Consider the following 22,876-nt stretch of genomic DNA (forward strand, 5'->3'; position numbering starts at 1 on the left):
GAAAATACAATTGTTTATTTCCTAGTGCCTTTTAGATATCTGGATGGATGAAAATAAATCTCATCTTGGCCAAAACAGAGTTTACACTGTCAGTCCAAGAAGCAATTACAAAAGGTCCATTATTATCTTCCATTGAGAAGATCACACAACTGTGACATTTCTATATTTGATTTCTGATAGTTGTCTGGCTTTCCAAGAGATAAAATGAAACAGAAGTACCTTTTTCAAAGGAGATTTTACTAAAGGACATAAGGTCACTCCTTCCCTCGTGGAGCTTTTCAGGGATCACCTGAGAGCTTTACCTTTCATTTGCAAAGTAAAAGTCTTCTTGAATTGTGCTTAACATTTGTCTGTTTCACAGAGGAGTCACCAGCTCTCAATTTCCCTCCAAGAAACTCAAATAAGCCATGTATGGTAGGTTGAAATATGTACAAAGGACTAAGTACTAGCTATATATACTACTACAGGATTTTTTATTTTATTTTATTTTTTTGAGAAAGTGAGTGGCCACCAGGGAAACAAACAGCCAATTCCTTTCCTTAGTTTTCTTGCTAGATTCTTCAGTGATGATATCTCTGAGTTTTTTTTAAATTTGATGTAAGGTCTCTTCTATAGGACCTGAATTCCTGTCTCCTAAGTACACTCAGTAAGTATCTCACACTTTGGTATTTTTTCTACTTGTTTTACTAGACTGCATTCAATACACACTTGCTTGCTTTGGTTACTCGAAGCATACAGTATGCTCTTTCTGGTTTAACACAGAATGTGTATTTCTGCTATTTTGATTTCTTACCAGCTGTTGCAGTTATTGGCATAGCTTTGAATTTCACAGAAACATCTGCAAAAATTCCCCCAGTTCTGGTCACGTTAATGATTGGTCCAACATAATTTTCAGCAACTCGCACAGCTGAAGCTGAAAGCTGAAGTGTTCCAAAAGCATCATCATTGGCATTGATAATTACATGAGCTATAGTCTCACCCACTGATCCAAGACGAGGAGAATTTACAACTGAAATATAAAAAAAACCTCTTAGAGCAAGCCTGAAATGCCTCCTATATATGGCTATACTGTTCATATACATACACCTGAGTTTAGTGGATGGCCACTACTAGCTTTCAATAAAATTTTCATTTTAGATTTGGACAAAATATAACTACAAACTGCACAAGCATATTTTTGATGTTTGAATTATATTATGTCAGAAAATCCACATTCTTACTAACTTATTATTCTACCCTGCTGTGGAGCATACAAAACACCAGTTCTTTGAAGAGGTGAGGTACTAGCAAAATTACTTACTTATTTGTCCATAGGACAATAGAATTTTACACTAGCAATGATGAACTATAAGTAACCTTTCAGTTTCCCAGTAGAATTTTTTGTAGTGTTTCCCTTAAAAATCAAGATTAATGTGGGAGAGTCATGGGGGAGAGGGAAGGGAAATTAGGCATGCCAAGAAGCTCTTAAGCATAAATAAGGCTGTAATGACCTGAATTTATCTGATCGGGCAAACATCCTCTACGCTAAAAAGCCAGCATGAAGCTGCAATTCTACACCACTTAATGTTTAAAAGGCTTTTTTCGCTTTCAGTAAGTGCAACTAGCTTATTTCCTATCATTGTGCTTTACAGAAACAACAGGTGAGCAGGTATTAGCACACAAAACCAATACAGTAATACAGTTGGCCTAAAACACCTGGGATAAAGCAGATGCAGAAGGGAGAAAGAAATGTCCACCCCTGACAAAATTTTGTGGTAAAGGAAATATATGCTGACACACAGAATCTTCATACTTAATGTGAGATACTCTGACATATAACTTACAGGATTCTTAACTATACAGAGTTAGGCAGAGGTAAAATTTTACTGTAATTTCAATTGCTGCATTTTATCCTATTAAATATAAATATTAGCCTACATATTTAAGCTTTTGGTTTACATATGAAAGACACTTACTTGGCCGATCCTGTACTTTGTCGATCAAAACAGTATTGTTTAGCTCCACAAAAACAGATTCTGACCTCTCAGGATCATAATCATCCAAAATAGGCAAAGATATTGTGGCTTCGCTTTCATTGGCTGCGAAGATCACATAACCAGTAATGGGTATATAATCTTCTCCTTGTATTGCTCTAACAACATCAGGTGGAAGAAAGGGTGACTTTTCATCATCACCTAAAGTTCTGTATGTAACCACTACTGTACCAAGAAGACCACCAAGCCTTACTATTGTCAGGGAGATATTTTTTGTTTCTTCCTCAACTTTTATTGGTCTGTTTCTCTCAGAAAAGATGAACAGTCCATATGGATCATCATTAGCTAAAACTGTTAATGTTGCATTAGTGTGATTTCCAAGACGACCACTGGACACATTGATGATCAAAACTGAAAACACCTGATCCAGTTCAGGCACGTTGTCAGGAGAAACTTGTATGGTAATATTTGCTCTCACTTGGCCAACATCAAATGTTACATTCCCATATGCAGAGACCAGGTCTTCTGTAAGATCACAGACTATGACCCAATACAGAGTCACCTCAGACAGGGCCCCATGAGTTCTCACAACCTAAGTGGAAAACACAAAGATTTATGTATTTCTTTGTACTATAAGAAAGAAGAACATAAAAGTGTAAAATGGCATACAGCAAAGTCACAGAATCACAGAATATCCTGAGTTACAAAAGATCCACAGGGATTATCAGGTCCAACACCTGACTCCACACAGGACCACCCAAAATCAAATCGCATGTCTGACAGAGTAGTCCAAATGCTTCTTGAACTCTGGCAGCTCAGTGCTGTGACCATGTCCCTGGGGAGCCTGTCCCAGTGCCCGACCACCTCTGGGTGCAGAACCTTTCCCTAACCCCCACCCCCTCCCCTGTCCCAGCCCCATGCCGTTCCCTCGGGTCCTGTCGCTGTCCCCAGAGAGCAGAGCTCAGCGCCTGCCCCTCCGCTCCCCTCGTGAGGGAGCTGCAGGCCGCCATGAGACCTCCCCTCGGCCTGCTCTGCTCTGGGCTGAACAAACCCAGGGACCTCAGCCGCTCCTCATACTTCTTGCCCTCTAGACCCTTCACCACCATAGTAGCCCTCCTTTGGATGCTCTCTAATAGTTTATGTCCTTCATATATTGTAGCACACACAGTGCTAGAGGTGAGGCTTCACCAGCACAGAGCAGAGCAGGACAATCCCTTCCCTTGACCATCCAGCATTGCTGTGCCTTATGCTCCAGAACACAGTTGACCATTTTGGCTGCTAAGGCACACTGCTGGTTCATATTTCTCTTGCTGTCAAGCAAAACCCCCAGATCCCTTTCCATGGGGCTGCTCTTCAGCCTCTTGTCCCCAGGCCTGTCCGTACAGCCAGCATTGCCCCTTGCCAGGTGCAGAATCCAGCACTTCCTCGTTTAACTTAATTCCAGTCAACTGTGACCTCTCCAGACTCCAAGACTATTGAAAAATTATTGAGAGAGGTCTTGCAATGACATCAGCCAGCTCTTTCTGTACTTTGGGATTAATCCCACTGGACCCCATAGACTTATATGCATCCAGCTGGAGCAGCAAATCCTGCACAAGTTCAAAGTTGGCTGGGAGTTTATCATCATCACAGTCCTGAAATTCAGAGCTTTGGGTGTCCCCGAGCCCATCATTGGTGTTAAAGACAGAGGCAAAGAAGGCATTAACCTCTGCTTTATTGGCGTACTTATTTGTGAGGTTACCAACCTCAACAAGTAATGGATCAATGTTTTCTCTGCTCCTCCTTTTGCTGTTAGCATACTTTAAAAAAAGCACTTTTTGTTGTCCCCACAGTACTGGCCAGCTTCAACTCTGAGTGAACATCACCTCTGTAGTCCTTGTTCAACTGACCTTGCTTCCAATGCCCACAGATTTTCCTTTTTCGCCTAAATTCTAGAATAAGATCCCTGCTCAGCCAAGCTGGCCTTCTGCCCAGCTTGCTCAACTTCTGACTCTTTGGAATTGCCTGTTCCTGTGCTCTTAAGAGGTGTTACTTAACTAACCAGCACTGATGGACTCCAATACCTTCAAAAGCAGGTTCCAAGGGGACCTCACAAACTAGTTCACTGAGTAGTCTGAAGTCTGCTGTCTCCATAGCTAGGGCTGAACTTTTGCTGGCAGTTTTCCTCCTATTACCAAAGATTTTAAACTCAGCCATCTCATGGTCACTATGGCCAGGACAGCCTCCAATCACCACTTCACCCACAAGACCCTCACTGTTTACAAGCAACAAATCTGGAGGGCACCTTTCTTAGTCAGCTTCCAGAGTAACTGTACCAACAAGTTATTGTTAACGTGCCTCAGGAATTTCCAGTACCTGTTTGTATTGGCTGTATGGTATTCCCAGCTAACATCTGGGAAGTTGAAGTCACCCACAGGGACAAGGGCAGATGACCTAGAGATATCCCTTAGTTCATTATAGAATAATTTGGCAATGTTGTCCTCCTGGCTGGGTGGTCTATAGCAGACTCCCACAACAACTTCATCTTATTGTTATAACTTATTTCCATGTCCCTTAATCCTTACCCGGAGGATCTTAAGCATGTCATTGCCAACTGCAAGCTGCACACAATCCAGCCCCTCCATTATATACAGTGCAAAGTCATTGACATGATGAGTTAAAAATAAACTAATTTTAAAAACAGTGTAATCTTTATCATCTTAGCTTTGCTGTATTTGTTGTGTCATCAGCACTTACTTTAAAATATTCATACCTCAAATGTAAACAAGTAGAAGTAAATTTAAACTTATATAAAACATTTTAGTTTTAAGCTGAAAGATACACTTTAGAAAGTGAAGTATAAAATGTCAAGACAAATGTACATGATAAAGTTAAGTTAAAATGCTGTAGACCTATTATAAAAATATTGCAGAATGCTCTGTAAAATAGACATAAAAGAGGATTGCATAGCAATATGAGACCCAAAACTTTCTAACCTGCAACATAATATTGCTATCTCCATCTTCAGGCTCAGTTCCATTTACCGAGAGTGACTCAGTACTGAACTCAAAGACGCCATGAGCATCATCAGAAGCCTCAATAGTCACAACGATGTGGGATGCAATTCCCAAGCTGGCTGTAAGTGCAAGTGCCAAAATGAGTTATTTTTTTATACCATCTTTTCTTAAAAGCTAAGGAAGTTTGTTACAAAAAGCACACAGAAAAGCATAACTGGAATATTTCTGCTGTTTTGCATTTTGTGGTGTGTTTTTTTTTTTGTTTTAAATGTGGAATAATTATCCACATGGATAAGGAACTCACTTTCAATAATGCAGTCCTGGCAGCCCTTCTATGGAACAACACTCCAAAGCAACATATAAAATGCAAATATTTTAAGAGAGGATCAAAACTAAAATTACTTGTCTAATTAAGGAAAATGAACTAGAATTTAGGGTAGGGGAGAGTTACGTGGTAAAACACAGTGTAAGCAGTGCAGACAGGACAAAAGCAGGTACTATTTTAACTGAAGCTGGAACAAAGAAAAAGCTAGTCCAGGAAATTCTACTACTATAATGATCATCTTGTGTGAGATAACTTGCTGCTTAGAAAGAGAAAGAGCCTGGCATTTTAAAAAAAATCTGGAAACACAGAAGAGGAAACAACACTTCCCAGGAAGTTCCAAAAAGTGGTTAAACCACAGACTTACTCTCAGGTTCAAACTGAACTCCTTTGTATTTTCAAATAAAACAGAAAATCAGGCTGTCACTGTGGAATAAATTATTTGATTTCGATAATGGGTGCTAACACAATATTTTCAGGTCTCTAGGGTTTAATTCAAAATCCGCCATCATTAGCGTTTCCCTCATAGTAGGTGCTTTTGTTTTCATCTTATTTCTGCATATTGTATGTTTTTAATTTTCTCAAGATTAAATTATCTTTGTTTTCTGTATGTTGTGACAAAAATAGACTTCAAAAATGAAAAATAATCAAAGCATTCTTTTAGAAAAAAAAGAGCTAACACCACTTTTTATTAAGAGTATTTTTGAGATGCAGAGATCAAAGCATAAAGCAAGTGGCAAAAGAAAGTATCAAAACACACAGTCAGGTAATTTTTAAATTACCTTAAATTTAAAAAGTTTCTCTCCTCTTTGCTCTCCAGAAAATTTTACAAAATTTACAAACAAAGCTAATTTTTCTAACTACTTCTGGAATAACTACATTGTGTTCTATAAAAATACAGCTTTGAAGATAGAGAAGCTGTTATTTTCTGTATTACGGTTAGTATTGACTGTTGTTGAAATTAAGCCTTTTTTAAAATGGGAAAGAATGTTTTGACAGGACTCTATGATATATCTCAAACCACAAGCAAAATAACACTATGATAAACTGTGTCAGTAGTGTAGTTCATGAGGGATATTACAGTTAGCATAAAGAAATAAAGATTAATCCAAAATGCTTACCATGCTGATGGACAGTTGGAAGGAAGAAATCCATGTTCCCATCACCACTACCACTGCCATCATTTCTAAAGAGCTCAGCAACTTTAAGATGACAGACATACAGATATATACACATATATACATTTATAAATCAGAGCGCAAGCAAAGAGAAATTTAAACTATTCTGGACAACAGGAAAAAAAGAGGGAAGCACTCTAGGAAGGTATCAACTTTGCTTCTGAAAGTGTACAGGAGTTCTAATAAAGACTGAAATATTTACATATGCCACCTCTTACTTAATTTATGACATTGGAAATAGCAATGGGAAGTCAGAATGAAAGAAAACACATACACATAGTTTATCTTTCCTCTCTTTCCCTCTTTGTGTCCCCATTTTGTATTTCCCCTTTCTCACTCCTAACTGAGGCTTGTCATGGAGGAATCTAAATTGAAAAAAAAAAAAAAAAAAAAAAGGTAGGGGAGACGATAAAGTCCCTCAAGCTCCTTATTCTAATATTTTCTCACAAAGTGAAAATGTTGGGAAAATCTGCAGAAAACTTAACTAATGGGGACTTCATAAGCTTTGTGTTTGTGTTGGAAAGGCCAAAAAGAAGGCTCATTTTAAAAAGGCTATATAGTTACTGGATTACTAAAGTTAGTTGTAAATTTTCTGTCACAACAATTTGAAAGAGAAAAGTTTGACTCCTTTTAACAAAACAACTATTCAACCAAAAAGACAAAATACGTGAAAAGTCTCAAGACTTTACCAAAAGAATCACTGAGACCATGTTGCACCATAGACACATACAATCATAGCAGAGAGCTGGATTAATTCAAGGAAATCTGATACATCCTCCCAGAAGGGACCACACTTGCAATTTCTGAATTGTTTAAAAAAATAACATCAGTTTAAAAAAAAAAAATCAATTTATGGCTGTCAGTGTTTCTAATTACTTTTCCCTCCAACAAGCTTTACAATCTCCGTTAAAATTTTTCTCAAATGGAAAAAAAAATCTGTAAGGTATTCAGGGGTTTATGTGGCAGCACCACTATGCTTTGCCGTCCCTTCAGACTAGCCCTTCAAACCAATAATTCTTTCAAGTGTTTGTCTTGTTCTTACAGACAGTTATCTACGAGCTACCTCTGCAGCTACAGCTCAGCAAACTCCCTATGGCCCTCAACATCCACAGCCTATTACTGCTATAATCCATTTGACCTATGTATTGCAGTTCTTCTGATTTCACTCATGTGGAAGAAAAAACAAAACAAAACAAAAAAAAACCAAAACAAACAAACAAAAACACAACACTTTGACTGTTTAGCCTTAAATATTTTATAAATATTCCATATTTTTGAAATGCAAGATATTGCTAATATATTTTTGCATTATTTTAGTTCTCATTACCAACCATGAAGTTATACAAAGTGAAAAGCAGCAATTGCCTTTAGATGACCTAACAGATGGCAGTGATACACTTTCCCTAATACATGGTAATAATATACTTGCTATGGGATCTGGTTCTTTCCACCAAGGATTAAGAAAAGAACTGAGGAACAGTTCTTCCCTACGAAAAAAGACAGCTGTATGGGGGTGGGGATGTAGAGGTGCTTTTTGTTTGTTTTCAGAAATAACATAGAAAATAATGCCAAGAAAGACAAGATTTTTATGAACGAGTAGAGGTCATGAAAATACAACTAAGGGACTGATATATGTGCCTTACCTCCTCCCTCTGGGTTCAACAGCTCCACTTTAAACGTTTTTTCTAATTCAGGAATAGTATTATCAGTGATGTTAACAGTAATGTACTTGTATCTTTCTCCTGGCTGAAATTCCAGTGTACCCACAACAGCCTGCAATATAAGAGCTCTTCATATTTTTGTTCAAGTCTAATGTTTTCATCCATGTAAAAAAAAGAAACAGAACCTTCATTTTGTCTTTTTCAAAACATCTACTTTTCCTCACTTAAGCTTTAAAAAAAAATCTGAAAAATCTGTTTTACAAAAGAAAAAAAAAAAGAAGAAGACATCTAAGTTGACATACTGGTGAGCATCTGCATTCATGTACATTTTTCTTATTTTTCTGCACAAATGATCAGTTGGACAAGCAAGTGCAGATACACGCAGGTTATTTTGCTAGGCATATACAAATCCCAGTATGTACAAGCATAATGTTAACCTGTACATGCACTTGAATAATATGGTCTGTAACAACAGCAAAACTCACAAATTGCTACACTGAAAACTCTGTTAAGAAAAAAAAAAAAGTTCAAAACCAGAGGCTTTTCCTAGACAATGCAACTTACTGCAGAGAAAAGAATGGAGAAGTCACATGATGTATATTTTTAAGTGAATATTACATATCCATTTGCCACATCACCTTGTAAAGTAGTCTTTCTGTGAAAGAATCATAGCTGGGCTAGAGCAGTCAAACTGAAAGCTATCTCCACGATAAATAACTCTAATTAATTCCAAAACAATTATACCACCTTGGCAGTTGCCATACCTGATAATCTTTGGGACTGAAAGCTGTGACTGGCACTGTTCTGTATTCCACCAGAACTGTTCCAAGAAGGCCTTGTGCACGAACTACCAGTAATCTGACGTGTCCAGCTTCTTCTTTAATAGTAATATGGGGCACAGAAGAGGCTGGAAGAATCATTTTATCACCTGGCTGAGGAGGTGGCCCCACAGAGAACTGGAGCAGACCTGGAAGACAAGAATTACTACTTACATGGCTTTTCATAACAAATTTTAAAGATGATAAACAATTTAAATAAAGTGATTGATAACATATCTTGTGATGGTTCTGAAATTAAAAACCACATATACCAGTATACCCTTAAGCCTCAATCACACTATTTCCAGAGATGTGCTGTGTGCCTTACCCTCTCTCACTGATATTCTTGTCAGTCTTGATAAAAGGCACAGCACAATAATAAAACCTTCTCTTCCCAAAAGAGCCTCACAGGCCACGGTTTTGCGTATTTACTGGTACAAGACATATGGAGAAATGACTCTCATTGTCAGGAATTCTCATTTGATGAAAAACCTGGACAGGATCAACTACATGCAGAGCCTTTATTTGCCCTCACAAGAGAATCATTGCTTGTTTGGTCAGGGAAGATTTGAGGCCTTTTTGTAAAATTATAAAAGAAAACTAATTCAGTATTCATTCATGTATATAAACAATGAATTAATTCAAGTTAGATAAAGTGGAATATATGAGATTGCTTCCTCAACTATTACAACCAAGCAAAGTTTTCATCTGACTGGAAAGAACTACACAATAATCTGAAACAAAGCTGTATAATTCCCATCATTGTTACCGTATGGGTGGTCACTGGCTTTGATGCTGATATCAGTAGTTTCCTTTTCTGGATCTATACTTGCTCCACTGGTAGGAGTTGAACCTAGTTTCCCATCTCCAGACACTGCAGAGACTAATGTCACACGGAAATATTCATTTAACTCCGGAATGTCATCATCAATAACATGCAAATTTAACACCTAGAGAAGGACCAAATCATGGAGAAATCAAACCATGCAACATTCTTTGATTAGTCAGTCAGCTGTATCTGCTGTATAGTTCTGAAAGCAAAGGACACTATTTTTGCTCTCCACATAAATTCAACTAATTTCTAAGATAACATTTTATGTCTAGAATATGCTTTCCAAAAACAATGCTTCCAAGCTACTGGAAATGGAAGGCATATTTTCTGAATTGTTTCAAACTACATAAATAAGTGATAATAAATACTTGTTTGGTTGGTTTTGTATATCTTCACAAAAGCAGAGTTTAATTTCCATGTACTGAACATGAAATATCTGATAAATTTTAAAATCTTTTTGAAATTATGCTTATGAAGAGACATTACAGTGATTAATCCAATTTAGAGAGCAAATAAATTGAGCTTATTATACCACCTGACACTTTGACCTGCAGATCATACGATTTACTAACATAACCTTGCTCTAAACACGCTAACACATTCACTTCAGAAAATTCCATCTTTCTTTATGTTTCGATATGGTCGGACAAACATATAGAAAACATTTAAGTAGCTGATCATATTTAGAGGCATGGTAATGAGTAGATTACAAATGTCAGTTGAAAGTCCCTTAGGATATCCCACCTGAAGAGCAGCTTGCTACCAGCCCGTTTCTTAGAGCCATGCACATTAGCTCCTCTGTATGTATGCAGTAAATTGGACCAGTAAGCTGTGTAGCAAGAGCCTACATCAGCCATTTTCTGCCACTAGATAGAGTAATGTGGGCCTCGTCTATGTTGCCATGCTAGAAAAGCTTTGGAAATTTCTGCTATATATGATTGTATGAAATGCAGTAATATCATTTCACAGAGAAATAAAGCTGAATGAACAAACTATTATAACATGAATGAACTATTTTCAGATACCACACGCTTTTGCCAGTCATCACATTATCCAGATTCACAGTTCTAGTGAAGTCACTGGGATCCCTGCAAATGACTTCAGCGAATTTGAGTCCACATTGACTTCTGCAGCCTGATATAAGTGAAACTGAGGATGGTATTTTCTACTCACAATTCATCCTTATTATACAAACAATAATAGAAAGTGTATGTTGTTTCTACAGTACTGTGGTCCCGCACCACTTCTTCAAATAAATTTAACAATTCTGTGCTGTACATCAGGATTGAATTCATTGAAACAGATTATTTTTATTTCTATTTCTAGCACACGCTGTTTATTACCACAGAATTTTAATCATAGGACAGCCCACGTTGGATGGGACATCAAAAGATGAAGTTCAATGTTTCATGGAAAAAAAAAAAATAGATGAAATAATCCAGCACCATGTTCAACTGCATCTTAAGCACCCCTGGTGATGGGAATTCTACCATAGAACCATACATTGGTTTGGGCTGGAAGGGACCTTAAAGCCCACCCAGCGCCACCCCCTGCCATGGGCAGGGACACCTCCCCCCAGCCCAGGCTGCCCTCAGCCCCATCCAGCCTGGCCTTGGGCTCTGCCAGGGATGGGGCAGCCGCAGCTCCTCTGGGCAGCCTGGGCCTGGGCCTCACCGCCCTCTGAGGGAAGAATTTCCTCCTTCGCCCCCTCCCTCGCCCTGCTGCCCACGCTGCTGTTGGTGCAGCCCAGGGTACGGGTGGCTTTCTGGGCTGCAAGCACACATTGCCGGCTCATGTCGAGCTTCTCATCAACCACCACGCCCAGGTCCTTCCCCCCCCAAGGGGTGCTCTCAGTGCTTTCTCTGCCCAGCCTGTGTTTGTGCTTGGGATTGCCCTGGCCCAGATGCTGAGGTCGGGACAACCCGACCCTGTCCCTAAGGAAGTCGTTCCAGTAGTTGTAAAAAATTTCAAGACAAAACCTCTCCCACTCTATCTTTGTACTCTTTGCCCTCTGTCTTCTCCTGTGGTTTCTTGAGAAGAGAGAGCCTCTGTCAACTCTGGAGCTGCCCTTTAGGTACTGTAATAATGGGATCAAAGTCCCCTTCTAAAGGGTGAAAAGATCTAACCCCTTGAGTCTTTCCTTAGAGGACAGGTTCTCCAGCTCTTTGATCATCTTTCTGGCCCTCTTTTGGACCTCCAGTCTGCCCACATAATTTTTTAATTGTGGGCCTCTGTAGCTTTGAATTCCTACTCTTCAGTGTATCCTGGTATCCTGGTATTTCTTTTTTCTTTTTCTTTTTTTTTTAAACTAATTCAGATAAGGAATTTCGTAAGACTTTTAGAAAGCTTTCTCAGAAGCAGCTAAAGCTTCCCTTATGTATCATTTCTCTTTCTCTCCCCCAACTCAGAGATGCAATTCTGATTACCAATTTCAGGTGTCTCTAAGGCCAGAATATTGAATAATTTCCTTATGTTCCAGTTGCTCGCACACTTTATGCAGAGGAATAGATTAAAGCAGACAGTAATCATTTCAGGGAGACTCAAAAACAGCTATTGTTACAAGAACACCTTTAATCTCCTGTTTCTGATTTTGAATTTAAAAGGAGACAGAACCTGGATAGCCTTGAGTGCAAGAACAGCAATGAATCTTACTATTGCCTATTTAATTGTTGTGGACATAAATTTGAGTTACAACACTCAGATCAAACCTGATCATTTTCCAATTTCGAAAGTACATGGACTATCTACACTTTTTAAAGTATATGTACACATACACATAAATACAGTTAATATTTTTTATGTATATGTACATATATCTAATATGTACATGCACACATGGTGACTTTTGAACTGACATATACACAGAGCTACAAATAACACTTTCTTGTTGTCAGGGATGGAAAAAAAGAAAGAAAGAAAATATATATATAACAAAAAAATAACAACATAAAATAACAAAATAAAAAATAATAAGAAGAAAAGCCATGTGAAGTAAACACTCTCTAGTATGCAAACCAGCCAAGCACCCTCAGAAGGTATTTTCCAGGAGGTTTGTAAAGGACAGGATGAATTGTTAATAGGAAGGTAGGGTTTACCTCTGATCTCTGCCAAGGAACGAATGTGATAGTGCCACTGCTATTAGAAAAATCGGTAACAGAGTAATTAATGCCAGTGGAATCAACCTGTGAGATAATGTACTTTATATACACATAGTCTAGGGCTCCCCTTGTACGCTCCACAACACAGGATATAGTGGAACCTTCATCAGCAGTCTGGAAGAAAGCAAAAATTTGGAACGTTTATTACTGTCAAAGTAAATCAAGGCAATTTCATTAAATAACACGAAAATATTTAATGCCAGACAAATGTTCAAGTAAAAAATTGCTGTCATGTTACTTTCAGCTCTTTTGGAGTGTTAGGAAGCTGAAACTGACCTTGATGCCAATCAGAACAATCCTAGTGGAATCTGCAAAAGTCTGATGCCTCCCTGAGGACTATTAAGGTAACAAATAACAATACACTGCAGTTCGTCCTGGACACAACCCCTTTCCTAAAACTATGCGTCAGAGACAGAATCAATATGCTTGAAATGTACCTGTCGAAAGCAAATGAAACTATTGCTTTATAATAACGTCAATATTGTAATTTTCCTTAGCAATAATTTAAAGAAAGATTTGGATCAGCACTTTCTCTAACCAGACACACTATGGATAGAAATAAACTATACCATCATCATTCAGAAAAACAGATTTTTCTCTTCTACTGTCCTCCTTACAATTCTGTATCTTCACAGATAACATGACTTCTGCAGCGACAACTTCACGTCTCTGGAATGAAGCTTTAATTGGTACTGACCTTCTATTTTAGAAAATAACGTTCATAAAATTAACATAGAAAATAATTTTATCTGAAAGTTATTGGAAAGGTTAAAGCTATCTTATGCATTAGATAAATTTCAGGGCTGCTTTGTAAGAAAGCATAGATACTGTGTGTGACTTCAGCTGCCTAGTAGACAGATATGCACAGTTAAACTACTGGTAAAAAAATGCTGTGTTCCTGCATCACCACTAAGAGCTCTAATACTTCCCTGGTGAAATGGACATATGATAGGTGCAAAACAATTACCGTGCCATATAATTATTTTTTTTCTTCATGGTTGGCTGATGATCTGTGGCATCACAGCGTATCAGAGGTACTTGAACCTGAAGGAATCTATTATCATAGCATATGGTAGGCACACAATAAGCAAACTGAACCAAACTGAAAACTAGTATCACTCAGGCAAGACAGTTATTTTAAAAACATCATAAGCACTTTGATTAAAAAAGAATGTAATTAAAGCTCATAAGAGTTCCCAAATGAAAACTATATTAAATTTTTTTTTCCACAAAATAATCCAATACCAGTAGAGATAGCTATCATGTTATTCCCCCTTATAATTGATTAAAGAAGTAAAGAATGATTTATGTTTATTTCAAGCCTCCTCAAAAAGTAGCAAGTTTACACTCTGCATATAGAATGGATACCACTGAAAAAAGATTTCATCTGTTAAAACTAAAACAACAAAAAAAACCACTACTAAATCAACCAACTGACATCAAACATATGCAAATTATAACTTAGTTTATGACAGCAAATGAAGGTGGAAAAATCCATAACACTTTGTCATTGCATGATCTCTAGTAAAATTATCTCAAACACATCATGTGACACAGAAAACTAAAATAAAAATCTTTGCAATAATCCATTCTCAAAAAAAAACCAGAGAAATAAATCTTACATTTTAACTGGTAACTCAAATGTAACAGAAGTGAAGGTAAAATATTTTTCTAGAAAAAAAAAATTAAGCCTTAGTCTTCAGTTTATATAGTAAACTAAATTTTCTTAACCATTTTTTTCTTTAGTTTTTTAAAATTATATAGTAAATCCCAGTGGAACTGAGGTTGTATTAACAGAACATATGCATCTCCAAATCCTAGGAAAACTTTGCTTAACCACAAAAGCAAACACTGCAAAATCTAGGGTTTGTTCAGGTCACTTGGTCCTGCCATTTAGCTTTCTGTGCCTGAAATATCACCTACAATTTCCATTATGACCACCTTACCTCAGGGATACATGCTCCAGTGAAGCCAAATAAACCATTAGCATTATCACTTTTCTGTATTCTTAATCTTGCTGTGGTGTTTTCTTGTGAAATTCGAGCTCCACCACGCACAGAAATGAGCTTTAGTATGAATAATTCTTCTCCTTCTTCCTCTTTGTCATCCTTTGCAGACACGATGAATGATTTATTGGTCTCTCCTTGCCAATACTCCAAATACCCAGAGACAGGGTGGACATCACTTTTTGCAGGAGTTGCATGAAGTTCATAGATCTCTGCTCGTGTCAACTTACGCTCATAAAGCCTTACATCCTGCATTAACCCTGTGTACCTACTGCTGCCGTTGATTCCTGCTCCAATTCTTACTATTCCTGGACCTGAGAAGGAAATTATAATTTTTTCTCATGTTGTATTTGTATGAAACAGTCAGCAACTGACTACCTGTTTTTCTTAAAAACCAATGGTAAACTGTTCATTGTCCCTGGATGAGGAATCATATTGATCTTGAGATCCAAAATCAGGAGGTTCCTTGAGCCTCATCTCAATGTTACAGGTAAGTCCTCACAGGCCAAACAATTCCATCCTATGCTGTCCAAGTTTTTCATCCTATTAGTTCTAGCAGCACATTATCATCATCCCTCATTTTTATAAGTCTTAGAGACTTGAGGCTCCCTCTTTCCTCCACAGATTTTCAGAGCAGAACTGCAACCCCTTTTAGCCCTTGTTTTGCTGAACAAATCCTACTTTGTTTCCCTCTGCTAGGGCAGCTGATCCATTCTGATGATACTCATGATTACTGCATTAACCCTTCTGGACATCCATTTCATCCACCACACTGTAATTCCATGCAAATTCCAAACTCTTTTTACAACAGCATTTATATTTCTCTGTCTCCAAACTATAGGATCACAGCTGCCTCATATTCATTCCTACTCTATCCTATTCTGTGCCATGCTATGCTCTTGTGCTAAAACACACACATCAGCTGTTTTCAGTTGCCTTTCAGAAAACGAAAGAAAACAAACAAACAAAAAAAGCTGTGCTCTTCAGTGTATTGTCATACATATGACACTGAGTGGCAGTTGTAGAGATGAGCAACCACAGGAACTGATAAAAGTCCCAGGGCACAAAGTGGAGGATGCTGAGAAAAACTGGGCTGCTATGCACACCACTGTGTATTACCCAACATTCAACGGAGAGAGATGACATACTTGCCTTACTATTGCATTATCCCCAGACACACGCCATCCCCACTAATAAAGAAAATTTACAGCACAGACATATCCTTCTAGCAATAAAAGCATAATTGCATTTCACATATATTTGTTCTAGAAACCGAGGGAGGGAAAAAAAAAAAAACCTCTCAGCCTCTCAGCTTAGCTACAGTACTGCAAGTGTGATGGAAATTACTAATTGCAGAAGTACTATTCTTTTTACAAATGGAAAATTTGATTTCTTAAACTTCAACCTGGAATTTTAAAAGCAGAAATAAAATAGTACACCATACAATTAATAGTCCTCTACTCTCACTCAACATCGCAGCAGTTTGAATTTTTTAGAACATTCACACAATTTCCATAGGCTTTCTGAAAATCCTCAAAGAATTCTTATCCATTCCTTTCAATTAACTTAACAGATATAATCATTTCAGTGTATTTCTTCCACCTTTGAAGTGGCTAGACTATGCATTTCAGAGCTTTATATATGGAGAAAAATAGCAAAGGCTCACCATCAAGAATTGCTTCTCCTTTTAGACTCTTCATTCCTCCCAGAACTAGAATTCCATCAACGTAAAATTCAATTATACTTTCATCCAGAGTAATCAGAACGTGAAGCCAAGTATTCTCATCCAGGTATTTCATGACTGATGTTTTAGCCATGTATGTCATATTGGACCCTAATGCTGTATAATGAAGCACTACAGAAACATGAGAATCATTTGTCTGAATTTTCACACCATAATATAAAGTCCCATTATCGTTATCCTTTTCAACTATATAGCCATCTGTACTGACATTAGGAATTAACCAAGCTGAAAATGTAAAATTGGTTACTGCATTATTTCCATTGTTATGGGTATTCAGGACCGATAATGCCAAATGCATCCTCTTTTCCACTGAAATACAGAGCGTCTGTTCCACTGTGATGGCGCCTCATGTGGGGCTGTGATTGTACTGAGCTTGGGAATGATCCAAGCAACAAGAAATCTACCATTGATGGCAGTCCAGCTTGGAAGGTACTAGACAGTATTTCCCAACCTAGTCGGACAACACCAAAGGTGCCTTGCTGTCTCCAGATGGTGAAGTCCGTAATATAGGAAAGGTCATCTTCAGAAAGAGTATCTTCCACTATCTCTCTGTCCTGGCTCTCTGGATCTATAACAAACACTCCAAAAGGGTCATCATTGAAAGGGATCATGACAGTTACAGTAGGACTGGTTTCAGATAACTGACCACCAGGACCAGGAGACCCACCTGCGTAATAGAAGTTAGAGTAAAAGTTAATGATTAAACAACACACTCAGAAAAAAGTTTCAAAGTACTTTTTTTTTTTTTTTAATAAAACAAGTTTCTAAAAAAACCTCAAACCCTCCTTTAAGATCCTCTGGACTTATAGCAAATGATCTAACTTGAAAATTACATAGGTTAATTGTATTATTCTTAAAACACTGTGCTGATGTAATTTCAGTAGAAAACAAACCCACATGCTATTTTTCAGCTGTAAAACACACAGATGTCTTTCAGGTGAAACATGACAAGGTCCATCTTTTCTTAATTAGCCAATAAGGTAGGTTACCTTTGATTCGTTTGATAAGCATGGGGGCCAAATTCAATTCTTGTATTGCTCAAAGACTTACAGGAATAGAGAATGGCAAAATCTTGCCTGTTGCCTCTGATACAGAAGTACATACACCTTGCAGAAACAGTAACCAGTTGTGTGTTAAAACTGCTGCCCAGTCCTGGTGTTAGTCATCTATCTTTGCACAGTAAGAATTCATGATATGAAGATCATGTTGTGAATGGAGAATCTCCGTGTTCAAAGTGTACAGTGATCTACCTGTTATAAGCAGGAAATCTTTTGTACATCCGTATGGACTTCACTTACAGGAAAGGCCAACACACATTTTCACTTGTATCAGAGCACAGAAGACCATGAATAGTACTAAAGTGGAATTAATCCAGATTAGGAAATGTGTCCAGTAGCAATTTAAAGTTGTAATTTAAGTCATGTGAAGTGGTAACTACAAGTATTTTACCTCCTCTAGGGAAACAAACAAACAAAAAAGCAACCTCTATTATGGTAGACACACATAACCTTTAATACCTTTGTTATTTCTTTGTTAGTATCTTTGTTTTATATTTTGTGCATGGAGATCTATGTATCTGAAATTCAGAACTCTTGGTTTTTGAAATGAAACTTCTGAACTTTAAGAAGTTTAATTTCAAAAACCAAGAGGCATCCCTTTTAAAGTTCAGATCACCAAAATGTGTTTAACAGTAATTCGGGAACTGAGTAACTCTCTATATATGGAAATCAAGATTAAATGAAAAATAAGACCTAAAACCTTACCAGAAAAGCATAGGATATCAAGACATGATTCAGAGCAATGCTCTTTCTAGTGTTGGTTTCTTTTTGATTGATTAAACATAACTCTTTTCTACCAGATATGAAGGAAATGGTGATATGGAAGACAATACCTGAAGCATTCACCAACTTTAGAATGTAAAATTCATTGAATTCAGGAATTCTATCTGAAATGGCACGTAGTGTTATTGACTTCGACCTTTCACCATCCATGAAGCACACAGTCCCATAAGTTTCATAGAATTCTTCTCCTGGCTTCAGTGCAGAGTTATTATCAAACAACTGCCAGGTCAAAGAAACATTGCCGAAGTGTCCTCTGTGTCTCAAAATCCTGTTCAGTGATACAGAAAGAATGAGAGTCCTGGCAGGCATGCATCAGCGTTGAGTAGAAAAGGAAAATGTGGAGACTCCTTTTACTGTAATCTTCCTTACAGTAAGAAGTAATATACTATGTAATATAAAGTAAAATACTAATATACTACAACTGTTCCATGAAGCCTTCCTTTTAAAGGCAACCACTTTTGCAGTACAATTCTACTCCCGGAATACGTACTTTAGAAAACAGAAGTAGCATACGCAGGTCCATGCAGAATACTACTGTGAAGCTACACATCACTGTGTCTTGTAATTCCAATTTATAATAATAAATATGAATGCATAATAGTTCAGAAAGTTAACATTAAAAATTAATATACTTGGACACTCTTAGACAGGAAAGAGAATCATCTACATTTAACCACAAACGTTTCTCCTTTCAGTCATCAAGTCTACTTAAACTTTTTCTTACACTTGTATTAAATTAGAATTACATTCTACGGCTTTCAGAAATCTACTGTTATTTGTGATTAAGAACGTAGTAAATGAAAAGATTTTTTTTTTTTTGGTAACTATCTGCTAACACAATTACACTAATTTCAAAAAGGCACTACAAATAAAAAGTGACCCATACAGTGCCTTTATTAAGAGTGCGCTTACATACAGGAAGTTTGCTTCTGTCGGTTTGCACGGTGACATAAAATGCCTTATAAATAGATTATATCAGGTTGAAGAATTAGTTCAGCTAAACTAGTCCAGCCACAGCAACACATTTATGTTGTTTCTGCTTCCAAAGGTTTTTCTTCTGTGGCGTTAACCAGGGTGCTCTATCCCAGCTGTGTAGCGCTGCTGCACTAACTCCAATTACCTCATTAAAACCTCTGTGTTTTCGGTGGTTTGGTTACATGCTACTTTGACCACTTTTTTATATGCTACACAACTGTCAAAGTAGTGACAGTATGGAAGAGACAGATCCCTAGTAAATATATTTTATCAATGATGACTGAGCAGGTTCCTCAGATGTTGGAGATCTTGGTATCCTATAATTCCATAAAGCACCTGTATATAAGCATGTTTACATCAAAACAATATTCTTAACACCACCAAATCCACAAAAATTATCCTGCAGATTAGACTATAAAGGACAAAAAAACAACAAAGCCCAAAACAGTGAACAGCACAACAACAAACACACAATGAACTTAATATCCTCTTTTCTTGAGACTATTCATATTTCAGATGTATTGACACAAGCATAAAGAACCAATTCACAGCCATAAGCATCTGCTTCAAGGCTTTAAAACAAACAGACAAAAAAAAAAGGATGATTTTTTAAATGCAAGAAGAACCTCTTCCCTAACTATTTGCACTATCGCATTTATTGTGACCTAACTTCTCTTTACAGCCTGTCTCAAGATTTCTTAACGAAAAATCATTTTTTCATCCAATTAAAACCCCATAGTAAATTTATGAAATGAATGTAACAAGGCGAGATGCCAAGTGCATTCAATTTTTAACCCTGCTAATTCTTCAATATATCATGGTGGCACAAAGGAAAATACTTTCAAAGGTCAGACTAATGAAGAGTGTCACATCCGGACTTTAAGTATAGATTTCAATCTGTAATTAACAGATAAAAGAAAAAAAAAAATACAAAAACAGAAAGAAAGAATACAGTAGTTTGCAGTTGAAAATTTCAAAGATGGGTACAAAAAGCCACCTAGTGCCACACAGTTTTATTTAGCTATTTGTTGAGTGGTTTTTTTTCTTTTTCTGTCAGCCTAGGTTATATTGTGCTCAATCATTCAGATTTTTCTGTATCTACAGGTTCCTGAGATTATAACAGAACATCAATGCTGAAGTCTTATTTAGTTACATTTCAACATGAGCTTCTGTGCACTTTTTAATATTTACTGTGTACTCCATAGTATTACAGGTGATGTCTTCAACACATTACAAATCATTTAATCCAAAATTTTGTAAAACTGTTTTTCTATAGTGCACTTCTATCAATGCACACTTGTGCATTTGATTTAATCAAAGTGCTATTTATAAAGTACCACATACACCAGTTCCAAAAGAGTGCAAAGATATTCTTTAAACGTTACTTACCAAAAAATGTTACTTTTGCCTTCTTCAACTGGCTTCTCTAAAGGTTCCAAAGAGAAAATTCCATTAGGATCATCATTTGCTTCAATAATAACTGTTGCCATTCCAGCCTTAAAGATAACTGTATCTCCTAAAAAAGAGGACAATTATTATTATTAAAATTGGAATCAGAAATGTAGGTAACTCTAAATCCAATTATGTTTTCTACTCACTACAATTGCTTTTATACAAAGAAAAGGACAATTATAAAAGTCAGTGAAAAACAGAATTTGAGGTATTCAGCAGCAGGCAAATCAGAGTAAAAGTATTTAAGTAGTGTACCATCCAGAGAGCAAGACGTAAGATTTTCAGGAAAAATGACATGAACTGAGAAGATGTGATTCTTACTACACAGTATCCTTGCATGTAGTTGTTATGTGAGGTAACATTTTCTGTTTGATCATCTGGACAAGTCAAAAGAATAAGATATTCAGAGGTACAGAATAAAAGAGTAAGGTATTCAGAGAGCCCCGACCTTCTTTAGACCTAGAAGAAAAGTATTGCATTTAAACTAAATACAAGCTATGAGCAATGTCTAAGAGTTTATTCACTCCCATATCAAAGAATATCTAAAAGGAAGAAACATAAGATTCTTATTATGTAGATGGGAAGCTAGCAGGCTTTCAGTGTGCATATTAGTACAGGTAAATATTAAGGGATGTTAATTCTAACTCCATTGCATTGTCCATAGATGAACATAATGTGTCCACACCCACCCCATTTTTTGTCTTCTTTGAAAGTGTCCGACTAAATTTTGTTCCACGTTAAACAATGTGCTTATTCCTCTAACTTCATATACCTCTATTTGTATTTTCTCTCAGGAACAACAGTCCCCAAAAAAATTTCAGAACAGTCAAGGCCACTGTATGTAACCAATCATAGAAAGAAAACCAACTTTTGCTTTCAGGAATATGTATAGAAATATTCTTTATTCTTAGTGATTCTAGAATGGCTGTAAAACTATATGATGCTCATTTTAGAGGAAAAAGGAGGCTATGGATACCCATTCCCCATGTGCTAGGAGAAAAGCCATGATATGTTCCCAATGGGGTAGTATTGGGAGCTACCAGTAGATCCTGAAGAAAGTTATTAAAGTAGAAAGAGACAACAAAAGAGAAAACTTATGAAGGAAGAAGAATGGTTTTGTCTAATCCTTTCCCTAGTCTGATATTTTATAAGAGACCTGGGTACTACAGTGAATACCAGCCGACCTTGGGAAATAGCTTAGCTGCCTTATACTCAAATTACTGCTTTCCCTGTCAACCTCTGGCTGCCTGCTACCAATGTTCAGGGAAGGATTCAACTCAAGATCAATGCTGCCTTGTGAGAAACTCACAGGCCAGCCGCAGGGTGTCCACTGTAGCATGACCTCAATCACTTCAGTCTTATCGACTGCTAAAGACTAAGACCATCAGAGACTGTAATGAGAACTAAGATGCTTAGCGTGCTTACAGATGAAGAAATCTAATTTTAGGTTTCCTAATCTTGAATTGAATACCTGGTAGGTATTTTACTTTGAGAACGTGTCACACAATCTGAAGGTATAGTCTGATGGTTAATTGCCATCATCTTTCTTTGCTTTATTAAATTACAGCCCCTCAGGTTTCAATGGCTGATTCAATACAGCTTTGCTTTGCATTGCAAAGATTTGCAGCAGATTCAGAGCCTGTTATTACCTCTCAACTAGAGAACAGTAAAAAATGAAGGGCAGTAAATTAAAATTTGATAACACAATTGCAAATGACTCTCCCACAACACCATGAGTTTTGTTGGAGCTAGGTGTGGGGAGGGTCTTTATTAAATACTTAGGGCTCTGGAAAAATTATGAATTTCTTATACTTCACTTTTATTTTCTCATGTATATTACATAACAGTGATAATTTATTCTAAAAGATATGTATTTCAAAAACGTGAGGAATGGGCTGAATAATTTTGGTCATTCCTTTT

General features: G+C 37.1%; 1 protein-coding gene across 1 annotated transcript in view; it reads right to left on the minus strand.

Annotated features, from left to right (window-relative positions):
- The window catches only part of LOC136787811 (adhesion G-protein coupled receptor V1-like), an 84,506-nt gene that overhangs the window by 32,635 nt on the left and 28,995 nt on the right, over positions 1–22,876 (minus strand). The window contains 13 exon segments of the mRNA XM_066985140.1: positions 794–1,009; positions 1,956–2,565; positions 4,949–5,088; positions 6,413–6,493; positions 8,113–8,242; positions 8,895–9,097; positions 9,718–9,898; positions 12,876–13,052; positions 14,885–15,258; positions 16,611–16,953; positions 16,955–17,355; positions 18,580–18,797; positions 20,894–21,020. Coding sequence (XP_066841241.1) covers positions 794–1,009; positions 1,956–2,565; positions 4,949–5,088; positions 6,413–6,493; positions 8,113–8,242; positions 8,895–9,097; positions 9,718–9,898; positions 12,876–13,052; positions 14,885–15,258; positions 16,611–16,953; positions 16,955–17,355; positions 18,580–18,797; positions 20,894–21,020 — 3,201 coding nt within the window.

Source organism: Anser cygnoides, chromosome 31, assembly GCF_040182565.1.
Source record: "Anser cygnoides isolate HZ-2024a breed goose chromosome 31, Taihu_goose_T2T_genome, whole genome shotgun sequence".
NCBI classification, from domain to species: domain Eukaryota; kingdom Metazoa; phylum Chordata; class Aves; order Anseriformes; family Anatidae; genus Anser; species Anser cygnoides.